The following is a 13,340-nucleotide window of genomic DNA, read 5'->3' on the forward strand; positions in this document are numbered from 1 at the left end:
CCATATAGATCATAGAACATAGAACATAAGACAAGACCATAAGACATAGGAGTGGAAGTAAGGCCATTCGGCCCATCAAGTCCACTCCGCCATTCAATCATGGCTGATGCGCATTTCAGCTCCACTTACCAGCGTTCTCCCCGTAGCCCTTAATTCCTCGAGACAACAAGAATCTATCAATCTCGGCCTTGAAGACATTTAGCGTCCCGGCTTCCACTGCACTCCGTGGCAATGAATTCCACAGGCCCACCACTCTCTGGCTGAAGAAATGCCTCCGCATTTCTGTTCTGAAATGACCCCCTCTAATTCTAAGGCTGTGTCCACGGGTCCTAGTCTCCTCGTTTAACTGAAACAATTTCCTAGCATCCACCTTTTCCAAGCCATGTATTATTTTGTACGTCTCTATTAAGTCTCCCCTTAATCTTCTAAACTCCAACGAATACAATCCCAGTATCCTCAGCCGTTCCTCATATGTTAGACCTGTCATTCCAGGGATCATCCGTGTGAATCTCCGCTGGACACGTTCCAGTGCCAGTATGTCCTTCCTGAGGTGTGGGGACCAAAACTGGACACAGTACTCCAAATGGGGCCTAACCAGAGCTTTATAAAGTCTTAGTAGTACATCTCTGCTTTTATATTCCAACCCTCTTGAGATAAGAGACAACATTGCATTCGCTTTCTTAATCACGGACTCAACCTGCATGTTTACCTTTAGAGAATCCTGGACTAGCACTCCCAGATCCCTTTGTGCTTTGGCTTTATTAATTTTCTCACCATTTAGAAAGTAGTCTATGCTTTTATTCTTTTTGCCAAAGTGCAAGACCTCGCACTTGCTCACGTTAAATTCCATCAGCCATTTCCTGGACCACTCTCCCAACCTGTCAAGATCCTTCTGCAGCCTCCCCACATAGAAGAATACAGTGCAGTACAGGCCCTTCGGCCCTCAATGTTGCGCCGATCCAAGCCCACCTAACCTACATTAGCCCTCTATCCTCCATATGCCTATCCAATGCCCGCTTAAATGCCCATAATGAGGGAGAGTCCACCACTGCTACTGGCAGGGCATTCCATGAACTCACGACTCGCTGAGTAAAGAACCTACCCCTAACATCTGTCCTATACCTACCCCCCCTTAATTTAAAGCTATGCCCCCTTGTAATAGCTGACTCCATACGTGGAAAAAGATTCTCACTGTCGACCCTATCTAAACCCCTAATCATCTTGTACACCTCTATCAAGTCACCCCTAAACCTTCTTTTCTCCAATGAAAACAGCCCCAAGTGCCTCAGCCTTTCCTCATACGATCTTCCTTCCATACCAGGCAACATCCTGGTAAACCTCCTCTGCACCCGTTCCAGTGCCTCCACATCCTTCCTATAATATGGCGACCAAAACTGCACACAATACTCCAGATGCGGCCGCACCAGAGTCTTATACAACTGCAACATGACCTCAGTACTCCGGAACTCAATTCCTCTACCAATAAAAGCCAGTACGCCATATGCCTTCCTCACCGCACTATTTACCTGGGTGGCAACTTTCAGAGATCTGTGTACATGGACACCAAGATCCCTCTGCTCATCCACACTACCAAGTATCCGTCCATTAGCCCAGTACCCCATCTTTTTATTACTCTTACCAAAGTGAATCACCTCACACTTAGCTACATTGAACTCCATTTGCCACCTTTCTGCCCAGTTCTGCAGCTTACCTATATCCCGCTGTAACCTGCCATATCCTTCCTCACTGTCTACAATTCCTCCGACTTTCGTATCATCCGCAAACTTGCTCACCCAACCTTCTAGCCCCTCCTCCAGGTCATTTATAAAAATGACAAACAGCAATGGTCCCAAAACAGATCCTTGCGGAACACCGCTAGTGACGGCACTCCAAGATGAACCTTTGCCATTAACTACTACCCTCTGTCTTCTTCCAGCCAACCAACTCCTAATCCAAACCTCCAACTCGCCCTCAATGCCATACCTCCGTATTTTTTGCAGTAGTCTTCCATGGGGAACCTTATCAAACGCCTTACTAAAATCCATATACACCACATCTACCGCTTTCCCCTCATCCACCTCCTTAGTCACCTTCTCAAAGAATTCAATAAGGTTTGTGAGGCACGACCTGCCCTTCACAAAACCATGCTGACTATCCTTGATCACATTATTCCTATCCAGATGTTCATAAATCCTATCCCTTACAATTGTCTCTAAGATTTTGCCCACAACAGAAGTGAGACTCACCGGCCTATAGTTACTAGGGTTATCCCTACTCCCCTTCTTGAACAAGGGAACCACATTTGCTAGCCTCCAATCTTCTGGCACTACTCCTGTAGACAACGAGGACATAAAAATCAAGGCCAATGGCTCTGCAATCTCCTCCCTTGCTTCCCAGAGAATCCTAGGATAAATGCCATCAGGCCCAGGGGACTTATCTATTTTCACCCTTTCCAGAATTTCCAACACCTCTTCTCTACATACCTCAAAGCCATCCATTCTACTTAATTGTGACTCAGTACTCACATTGACAACAATGTCCTGTTCCTGATTGAATACTGACGAAAAGTATTCATTCAATGTCTCCCCAATCTCTTCAGCCTCCACACGCAACTTCCCACTACTATCCTTGACTGGACCTATTCCTACCCTAGTCATTCTTTTATTCCTGACATACCTATAGAAAGCCTTAGGGTTTTCCCTAATCCTACCAACTAAGGACCTTTCATGTCCCCTCCTTGCTGCTCTTAGCTCTCTCTTCAGGTCCTTCCTGGCTACCTTATAACTCTCAATCACCCCAATCGAACCTTCACGCCTCATTTTTACATAGGCCGCCCTCTTCCATTTAACAAGGGATTCCAATTCCTTATTAAACCACGGCTCCCTCACACGACCCTTTCCTCCCTGCCTGACGGGTACAATCACGTCTACAGCTTTGCCCTCATCAATCCTTTCTGTTACTTCTTTAAAAAACCCAATCAAGTTTGTGAGACATGACACACAAAATCATGTTGGTTATCCCTAATCAGTTCTTGCCTTTCCAAAGACATACAAATCCTGTCCTTAAGAATTCCCTCCAACAACTTGTGTTCATCACCCTTACGTGTCAGCTCTCTTGCATTGAAATAAAAGCAGTTTAAGCCAACAGGCCTTACATGCTCCCTGTCATATTTCAGCCTGACCTGTCTCTTAAACTTACTGTTTCTGATTACTGTATCTCCTTCCAGCGTTGCACTTGCCCCCCTCCTGTTGAGGATCCCACTCCTCTGCCAATCTAATTTGAACCCTCCCTTGCAGGACTAGCAAACCAGACTGCCAAGATATTGGTCCCTCTCCAGTTCAGGTGCAACCTGTCCGTCTTGAACAAGTCACCTCTGCCCAGAAAGATCTGAATGCTCTGAAATTCTGAATCCCTGCACCAATTCTTTAGCCACGCATTCATCTGCCATTTCATCCTGCTATTCCCCTCACTCGCACTTCCTCAAGAAACTCAGTCAAGTTTGTGAGACAAAACTCTTCCTGCATAAGGCCATGCTGACTATCCCCAATAAGTCCAGTCTTCTCCAAATGAGAGTGAATCCTGTCCTCATGGCCTATAATGTCCTGAATTATCCCAGCTGCCCTTTTTACACAAAGGAATAAGATTGACTATTCATTAGTTCTCTGTGACCTTTCCTTTGACTAAAAAGGAAACAAAGATCTCTGTCAAGGCCCCAGCAATCTCTTCTCTTGCCTCCTTCAGTATCCTGGAATAGATCCCACCAAACTCTGGGCAATTTAACATGGACAATTCATCTAACCTGCACATCTTTGGACTGTAGGAGGAAACCCACACAGACACGGGGAGAATGTGCAAACTCCACACAGTCAGTTGCCCAAGGCTGGAATCAAACCTGGGTCCCAGGTGCTGTGAGGCAGCAGTGCTAACCACTGAGCCACCGTGTTGCTCACAAAAACATCATGTTGCACTCAAACCTACAATCCCTGATCTGAAGTCAGACACTTTACCCGTCATGCCACCAACTCAACGATGAAATGAGCTGCCAGCAGAAGTGATTGAGGCAGGTACATTAACAACATTTAAAAGGCATTTGGGCAAATACATAGATAAGGAAGAGTTTAGTAGGATATGGGCCAAGTGCAGGGAAATGGGATAACTTGGATGGACATTTTGGTCAGCACGGACCAGTTTGGGCCAAAGGGCCTGTCACTGTGCTGTAGATGAAGGGCTTTTGTCCGAAACGTTGATTTTCCTGCTCCTCAGATGCTGCCTGATCTGCTGTGCTTTTCCAGCACCACTCTCTCAACTTTGTGCTGTAGGAACCTATGAATCTATCTGCAATCTGTTTGAACATAATGCACCCCCAGAAACAAAATGTCTAGAGCATCTCTGAACAAGAATCAACCTGCAATTAACTTCCAGACTTGGTCTCATAAACAAATATTATTTTGTTTATTCTCCTCTCATTTAAAATAAAAATAAGCTGCTCACAATTCAAAGGTTACTTTCAGCTCTCAGAACAGTGCATAGCTTCAAACCAAAATGATTAAAAATAATGAAGGTCTGAATTCATAACATTCAAACTTGTGGGCCAAGTCTGGAAAATGGGATCAGTCTGGATAGGTGAGTTTTTTTGGGCAGACTCGATGGCTCTCTTCCATACTGTATGACTGACTCCCTAGTCCTGTTTGGTAGCTTCCGGAGGTTGACATCTCTTTCTAACTATCGCGAGTGCTGCTCCTGGCATGCTTTCTCCACTTATCTCTGAACAAGGGTTGATCCCCTGACTTGATGGTCATATTAGAATGTGATGCCAGATCATTACATTGCAGATGTGTTGGAGTATGATTCTGTTGGTGCTATATTGGAAAGTGTGAGTGTAAAAAGGGATCTGGGTATCTTTGTACACCAGTCAATGAAAATGGACTGACAGGTGAATTGAATTGAATGAATTTAATTTATTGTCACGTGTACCAAGGCACAGTGAAAACTTTTGTCTTGCCAGCAATGCAGGCAGATCACATCGTTAAGTAGTAGAGATAGTAAATAATAGGTAAACAGCGGCAAAAACAAAAGCACAGATACAGGCAAATGTTAAGAGTTTGAGTCCAAATAATTAGAAAGGTAAATGTTTTATCGGCGTTCACTGCAAAATCTTTTGAGTTGTGAAGTAGGGATGCCTTGCTAGTTATACAAGGTCTTGGTGAGACCACAATCGAGAGAATGCAGACATTTCCGTAGATAAAGAAGGATATCCTTGCCAGAAAGGAGGTTTAGTGGAGGTTCATGAGGCTGATAACGGGGATGACAAGACTATCCTATGAGAAGGGATTGGTTCGATTGAGCCTTACTAGAGTTTAGAAGGATCATGGAGGATCTGATTCAAATGTATAAAATTCCCTCAGGGCTAGAAGAATGTTATTACACAGACTAAATGTAGGGAGGATATTTTCCCTATCTGGGGAGTCTAGAATCAGGAGAGACAGTCTCGTGGTGAGGGATATACCATTTGGAACTGGGATGAAGAAAAGGCTTTTCACTTAAAGGGTAGTGAACCTGTTGAATTCTCTATTACAGAAGGCTGTAGTGGATGAATTACTGACTATATTCAAGAAAAAGATGGATAAGTTTTTATATTTTAAAAGCATCAAGGGATGTGGGGAGAAAACAGGAATAAAGTGTATCAGTCATAGAAAAGTACAGCACAGAACAGGCCCTTTAGCTTACGATGTTGTGCCGAGGTTTAATTCTAATGTAAAATATAATAACAACACACGCACCCCTCAACTCACTGCTATCCATGTGCATGTCCAGCCGTCACTTAAATGTCCCCAATGACTCTGCTCCCACCACCACAGCTGGCACAGTAGTCTATGCATTCACAACTCTCTGCGTAAAGAAGCTACCTCTGATGTCTCCTTTATACCTTCCTCCTAATATCTTCAAACTATGATTTCTCGTACCAGTCAGTCCTGCCCTGGGGAAAAGTCTCTGGTTATTGACTCTATCTAATCCATGCATTATTTTGTACACCTCTATCAGGTCTCCTCTCTTCCTCCTTCTCTCCAGAGAGAAAAGTCCGAACTTATTCAACCTTTCTTCATAAGGCAAGCCCTCCAGTCCAGGCAGCATCCTGGTAAACCTTCTTTGCACCCTCTCCAAAGCCTCTGTATTTTTCCTATAGTAGGGTGAACAGAACTAGAGCTGAAAATGTGTTGCTGGAAAAGCGCAGCAGGTCAGGCACATCCAAGGAACAGGAGAATTGACGTTTCGGGCATAAGCCCTTCTTCAGGAGGGCCCTTCTCTTGAAGAAGGGCTTATGCCCGGAACGTCGATTCTCCTGCTCCTTGGATGCTGCCTGACCTGCTGCGCTTTTCCAGCAACACATTTTCAGCTCTGATCTCCATCATCTGCAGTCCTCACTTTCTCTCCGACCAGAACTAGACACAATATTCCAAGTGTGGCCTCACCAGGGACTCGTAGAGATGTAGCAAAACCTCGCATCTCTTAAACTTGATCCCCCTGTTAATGAAAGCCAAAACACGATATGCTTTCTTAACAACCCTATCTACTTCAGTGGCAACTTTGAGGGATCTATGTACTTGTACACCCAGATCCCTCTGTTCTTCCACACTGCCAAGAATCCTGTCTTTAATCCTATATCCAGCATTCGAGTTTGACCTTCCAAAATGCATCACTCACATTTAGATTAGATTACTTACAGTGAGGAAACAGGCCCTTCGGCCCAACAAGTCCACACCGGCCCTCCGAAGAACAACCCACCCAGACCCATTCCCCTACTCCTAATACTACGGGCAATTTAGCATGGCCAATTCACCTAACCTGCACATTTTGGACTGTGGGAGGAAACCAGAGCACCCAGAGGAAACCCATGCAGACATGGGGAAAATGTGCAAACTCCAGACAGACAGTTGCCTGAGGCGGGAATTAAACCCGGGCCTCTAGCGCTGTGAGGCAGCAGTGCTAACCACTGTGCCACCGTGTCTCCTAGGTGTATCCAGGTTGAACTCCATTTGCCATTTCTCAGCCCAGCTCTGCATCTTGTCTATGTTGCACTGCAGCCTGCAGTAGCCCTCTATACTATCGACAACACCTCCAATCTTTGTGTCATCTGCAAATGTACTAACCCACCCTTCAACCTCCTCATCCAAGTCATTTATAAAAAGTACAAAGAGCAGAGGCCCAAGAACAGAGCCCTGCGGGACCCCACTCAACACTGACCTCCAGGCAGAATACTTTCCATCTACAACCACTCCCTGCCTTCTGTCAGCCAGCCAATTCTGAATCCAGATAGCCAAATCTCCCTGTATCCCATACTTCCTGACTTTATGAATGAGCCTACCAAGGGGAACCCTATCAAACGCCTTGCTGAAGTCCATATACACCACATCCATTGCTCGACCTTCGTCGACCTGTCTTGACACCTCCTCAAAGAACACAATAAGATTTGTGAGGCATGACCTGCCCCTCACAAAGCCATGCTGACTGCCTTTAACCACACTATGCTTTGCCAAATCGTCATAAATCCTATCCCTCAGAATTCTTTCCAAAACTTTGCTGACCACAGACGTAAGCCTGACTGGTCTGTAATTGCCAGGGATTTCCCTGTTACCCTTCTTGAAAAGAGGAACAACATTCGCCTCCTTCCAATCCTCTGGTACGTGGAGAGTGAGGACGCAAATATCCTTGCCAGCAGCTTAGCAACCTCCTTTCTCGTTTCCCGGTGCAGCCGAGGATAAATCTGGTCTGGCCCTGGGGAGTTATCAATCTTAATGTTTTCCAAAATTTCCAGCTCATGAACTTCCTCAATCTCAATCTGTTCAAGCCCACTTCCCAGCTCTTCTAAGTTCTCATTCACAACAAGGTCCCTTTCCTTGGTGAAAACTGAAGCAAAATATTCATTTAAGGCTTCCCCTATCTGCTCAGACTCCACGCACAAGTTCCCTCCTCTATCCCTGATCGGCCCTACCTTCTCCCTGATCATTCTCTTATTCCTCACGTATGAGTAAAATGCCTTTGGGTTCTCCCTAATCCTTCCTGCCAAGCCTTTTTCATGCCCCTTCCTTGCTCTCCTCAGTCCATTTCTGAGCTCCTTTCTAGCAAGCCTGTAATCCTCTAAAGCTGTGCTAGGTCCTTACTTCCTCCACCTTCTTCCTGTTGATGAGAAGTTCCTCTGTTCTCGTCATCCAAGTTTCCTTAATCTTACCCCTTCTTACCAGTCTCAGAGGAACAAATTCGTGCATCACTCGCAACAACTGCGCCTTAATTTGCTTTTCCCCAATTAAATGTCTTCCCTTGGTAACTGCTCCTTTCACTCTCCAAGGCTATGCTAAATGTGAGGCAGTCATGATCACTTTCACTAAAGTGCTCTCCCACCGTGAGATCTGACACCTGTCCTGGCTCGTTGCCGAGCACCAAATCCAAAATGGCCTCTGCCCTCGTGGGTCTGTCTACGTACTGAGTAAGGAAACCCTCCTAAACACACCTGACAGAACGGCTCCATCCAAACCATCTGCACTAAGGAGGTTCCAGTCGATATTGGGAAAGTTGAAATCACCCATAACAACAACCCTGCTACATCTGCATTTTTCCAGAATCTGCCGGCCTATGAGATCTTTAATCTCTCTGCTGCTATTAGGTGGTCTGTAGAAAACCCCCAATGCGGTGGCTGTTCTCTTGCTGTTCCTAACTTCCACCCATACTGACTCATGATCATGACTACTGAGGCATGATCCTATTGAACGGCAGGTGTAAAGTGCTGAAAGGCCTGTGGGGTGGTTTCTATGTTTCTGCGATATTTCAAAGTGAATTCTGGAGCTACATTGCACACTTGAAAAGAAACTGAATGAGCTCTTAAATCTCATAATATGCAAGTCAACTCTTTGATGGAATGAGGAAGTAAAAGGAAAACCATAGAACATTTACAACATAGAAAGAGGCCATTTAGCCCCCATCCTGTGTGTGCAGCTGAGTAAACTAACTGCCCATTTTAATTCCACTTAACAGCACCTGATCTGTAGCCTTGAAAATTAAAGAATTAATAGCCTGTTTGGTAATCATAACAAAGGCATTGCATTAATTTTTAGTTTGATTGAATGGTTTTTAAATACAATATATCCAAATATTCATAGCTGGTTTGGACATGAAAAGGTGTTGCTCCATGTCATTCTAATCAATTATAGTCAAATATTTTGATTATGTTTAATGACTTTATTCATGTGAGTTCTTTGGGCTCTGAAAATTACTACTTCATGTCTTTTGTATTTATTTTCAGGTAATGCCAAACCAGTTAGTTACAAAGCAACTAAGCTACAGAAAGGCAGCCCTTCACGATCAAATGAAGTTATCAGCCCTGAGGTTCTAAAGATGCGAGCAGCATTATTTTGTATTTTCACCTACTTGGACACAAAGACATTGCTGAAAACAGCTGAGGTCTGTCGAGACTGGAAGTATGTGGCAAGGCATCCAGCAGTTTGGACCAGAGTTCTGTTGGAAAATGCTCGAGTATCCTCCAAGGTACTTCCAACCCATTGTACATCAGAGTGAAATGGACATAATTTATTCAAATTAGGAATAAGTAGCAAGTTTTGAGAAGTTGTTTGGCTGTGGAGAGTAATGACATAGAACATAGAACAGTACAGCAAAATACAGGCCCTTCGGCCCACGATGTTGTGCCGAGCATTTATCCTAATCTAAGATCAACCTAAACTACACACCGTTCAATTTATTGGCATCCATGTGCTTTTCTAGCAGTCATTTAAATGTCCCAAATGTCTCTGACTTTACTACCACCGCTGGCAGTGCATTCCACACACCCACCACTCTCTGCATAAAGAATCTACCTCTGACATCTCTTCTATACCTTCTTCCAGTCACCTTAAAATTATGACCCCACGTGACAGCCATTTCTGCCCTGGGGAAAAGTCTCTGGCTATCTCCTCTAGCTATGCCTCATTAGGAGAAAGTAAGGACTGTAGATACTGGAGATTAGAGTCAAGAGTGTGATACTGGAAAAGCATAGCAGGTCAGGCAGCATCCGAGGAGCAGAAGAAACGATGTTTCAGGCATAATCGATGTTCCTGATGAAATGTCGATTCTCCTGCTCCTTGGATGCTGCCTGACCTGCTGTGCTTTTCCAGCACCACACTCTTGACTATGCCTGTCATTACCTTATACACCTCTATCAAGTCACCTCTCTTCCTTCTTCTCTCCCCGTTAAAAGCCCGAGCTCACTCAATCTCTCTTCATGAGACATGCCCTCCAATCCAGGCAGCATCCTGGTAAATCTCCTCTGTACCCTCTCTAAAGTATCTACATCCTTCCTATAATGAGGCGACCAGAATTGGACACAATATTCCAAGTGTGGTCGAACGGGTTTTATAGAGCTGTAGTGCAGTACGTCCTCGCAACTCCTAAACTCAATCCCCCTGTTAATGAAAGCCAGAATACCATATGCCTTCTTAACAACACTGTCCACTTGGGTGGCAACTTTGAGGGATCTATGGACGTGGACCCAAGATCCTGCTGTTCCCCCAAACTGCCAAGAATCGTGTCTTTAACCCTGTAATCTGCATTCAAATTTGACCTTCCAAAATGAATCACTTTGCATTTATCCAGGTTGAACTCCATCTGCCACTTCTCAGCCCAGCTCTGAATCCTGTGAATGACTTATTGTAACCTGAAACTACCCTCGACACTAACTCCGACACCATGTGTCATCGGCAAACTGACTAACCCACCCTTCCATTTCTTCATCCAAGTCATTTATAAAATCTACAAAGAGCAGAGGCCCAAAAACAGATCCCTGTGGGATACCACTGGTCACCGACCTCCAAGCGGAATACTTTCCATCCACTACCACTTGCTGTCTTCTTTCGGCCAGCCAATTCTGTATCCAGACAGCCAGATTTCCCTGTATCCCACACCTCCTAACTTTCTGAATGAGCCTACCGTGGGGAACCTTATCAAATGCCTTACTGAAATTCATATACACTAGATCCACTGCCTGACCTTCGGCAACTTGTCTCGTCATGTCCTCAAAGAACTTAATAAGGCTTGTGAGGCATGACCTGCCTCTCACAAAGCCATGCTGACTATCTTTAATCGAACTATGTTTTTCCAAATAGTCATAAATCCTATCTCTCAGAGTCCTTTCCAGCACCTTGCTTACCACAGACGTAAGACTGACTGGTCTGTAATTCCCAGGGATTTCTCTACTCCATTTCTTTAACAGAGGAACAACATTCACCTCCCTCCAGTCAGCCTGGTACTTTAGAAGATTTAAGTAAAAACAGTCTATCCAATACCTTTTGTCATCCTTTGTCATTTAAAAGGCATCTGGATGGGTTTATGAATAGGAAGGGTTTGGAGGGATATGGGCCAGGTACTGGCAGGAGGGACTAGATTGGGTTGGGATATCTGGTCGGCATGGATGAGTTAGACCGAAGGGTCTGTTTCCGTGCTATACATCTCTATGACTCTATGATCTATTTTAGAAACTTCAAGAATATTAATTACACCTTTTCTTAAAATTCAGTCATAGAATGTGAAAGACTTGGGAACTTGGAAAAGTTAGTGGTGATATCTTGGGGACAGTCCATATCACAGTAGAGGAGGTGTTGGACATATTAGAATGTATGGAAGTGCATAAATCTTCTGGTCCTGACCAGATATATTCAAAAACACCACAAGAGATGAGAGAAGAAATTGCGGGGGCCCTGGCTGATAGTTTTGCATCATAGTTAACCATGGATGAGGTACCAGAAGACTGGAGGGTAGTGAATGTTGTGCCCTTATTCAACAAGGGCTACAAAGAAAAACCTGGAACTGACAGACCAGTAAGCTTAACATCTATGTTAGATAAATTATTTGAGAAGATTTTGAGAGATAAGATACACATGCATTTGGAAAAAAAAGTTTGATTAGGAGTAGTCAGCACACCTTTGTGTATGGTAGATCATGCCTCCAAATCTTTTAGGGTTCTTTGATAAAGTGAGCAGGAAAGTTGACAAGAGCAGGGTGGTAGATGTAGTTTATGTGGATTTCAGTAAGGCCTTTGATAAGGTTCCACATGGTAGGCTGCTCTGGAAGGTTAGATCGCATGGAATACATGTGGTGATGCTGCTTTAAGTGAGAGGGCAAAGGTCTGGCAGATGCAATACAATGTTAATAAACATGAAGTCATCCATTTTGGTAGGAGTAACAGTAAAAAGGACTATTACTTGAATGGTAAAATGTTGCAGCATGCTGCTATGCAGAGGGACCTGGGTGTCCTTGTGCATCAATCACAGAAGGTTGGTTTGCAGGTACAATAAGTAATTAGGAAGGCAAATGGAATTTCATCTTTCAATACTTAAAGGACTGAATTTAAAAGCAGGGAGGTTATGTTGCAACTGTATAAGATGCTGGTGATGCCACACCTGGAGTACTGAGTGCAGGTTTGATCTCCTTACTTGAGGAAGGATGTACTGCACTAGAGGGGTACAGAGGAGGTTCCCTAGGTTGATTCCAGATTTGAGAGGGTTGGCTTATGAGGAGAGACTGAGTGGACTGGAATTATATTCATTGGAATTTAAAAATGAGAGGGGATCTTATAGAAACATACAAAATTATGAAGGGAACAGATAAAATAGATGTAGAGAGAATGTTTCAAAATATCTATCTTAGCTTTAAAAACATTTACTGTGATACTGTCAACTACTTCACTGGGTAGGGAATTCCACAGATTCATAACCGTCTGGATGAAGAAGTTCCTTCTCAAATCAGTCCTAAATCTACTCCCCTTAATTTTGAGGCTATGCGCTCTTGTCCTCGCTTCACCTGCCAGTTGAAACTGGTGCTGGAAGAGCACAGCAGTTCAGGCAGCATCCGAGGAGCAGCAAAATCGACGTTTCGGGCAAAAGCCCTTCATCAGGGCTGATGAAGGGCTTTTGCCCGAAACGTCGATTTTGCTGCTCCTCGGATGCTGCCTGAACTGCTGTGCTCTTCCAGCACCACTAATCCAAAACCATGCCTCTCATTGCCTTGTACACATCACTCAGGTCACTTCTCTTCCTTCTTCTCTCCGGAGAGAAAAGTCCAAGCTCAGTCAACCTCTCTTTGTAAGTCAAGCCTTCCAGTCCAGGCAGCATCCTGGTAAAACTCCTTTGCAGCTTCTCCAAAGCTTCACATCTTTCCTACAATAGGGCAATCAGGACTGGACACAATTTACCAAGTGTGGTCTCACCAGGGTTTTGCAGAGCTGCAGCAAGATCTCGCGGCTCTTAAACTCGATCCCTCTGTTAATGAAAGCCAAAACACCATATGCTTACTTAACAACC

The 13,340-nt window shown here is 44.4% G+C and overlaps 1 protein-coding gene across 6 annotated transcripts in view; it reads left to right on the forward strand.

Moving 5' to 3' along the window:
- Positions 1-13,340, forward strand: part of fbxo41 (F-box protein 41) — a 249,303-nt gene that overhangs the window by 126,228 nt on the left and 109,735 nt on the right. For all 6 annotated transcript variants that reach the window (XR_015758748.1, XR_015758740.1, XR_015758746.1 and 3 more), the window contains exon 6: positions 9,296-9,537. Coding sequence is in view for 2 of the 6 variants with exons in the window: in XM_087992377.1 (XP_087848503.1) it covers positions 9,296-9,537 (242 nt within the window). In the remaining 4 variants the exon portion in view is untranslated. The remainder of the gene's footprint in view (positions 1-9,295; positions 9,538-13,340) is intronic.

Source organism: Chiloscyllium plagiosum, unplaced genomic scaffold (genome assembly GCF_037043375.1).
Source record: "Chiloscyllium plagiosum isolate Xiang-an unplaced genomic scaffold, Cpla_swu_hap1 HiC_scaffold_1, whole genome shotgun sequence".
In the NCBI taxonomy this organism is placed as follows: Eukaryota; Metazoa; Chordata; class Chondrichthyes; order Orectolobiformes; family Hemiscylliidae; genus Chiloscyllium; species Chiloscyllium plagiosum.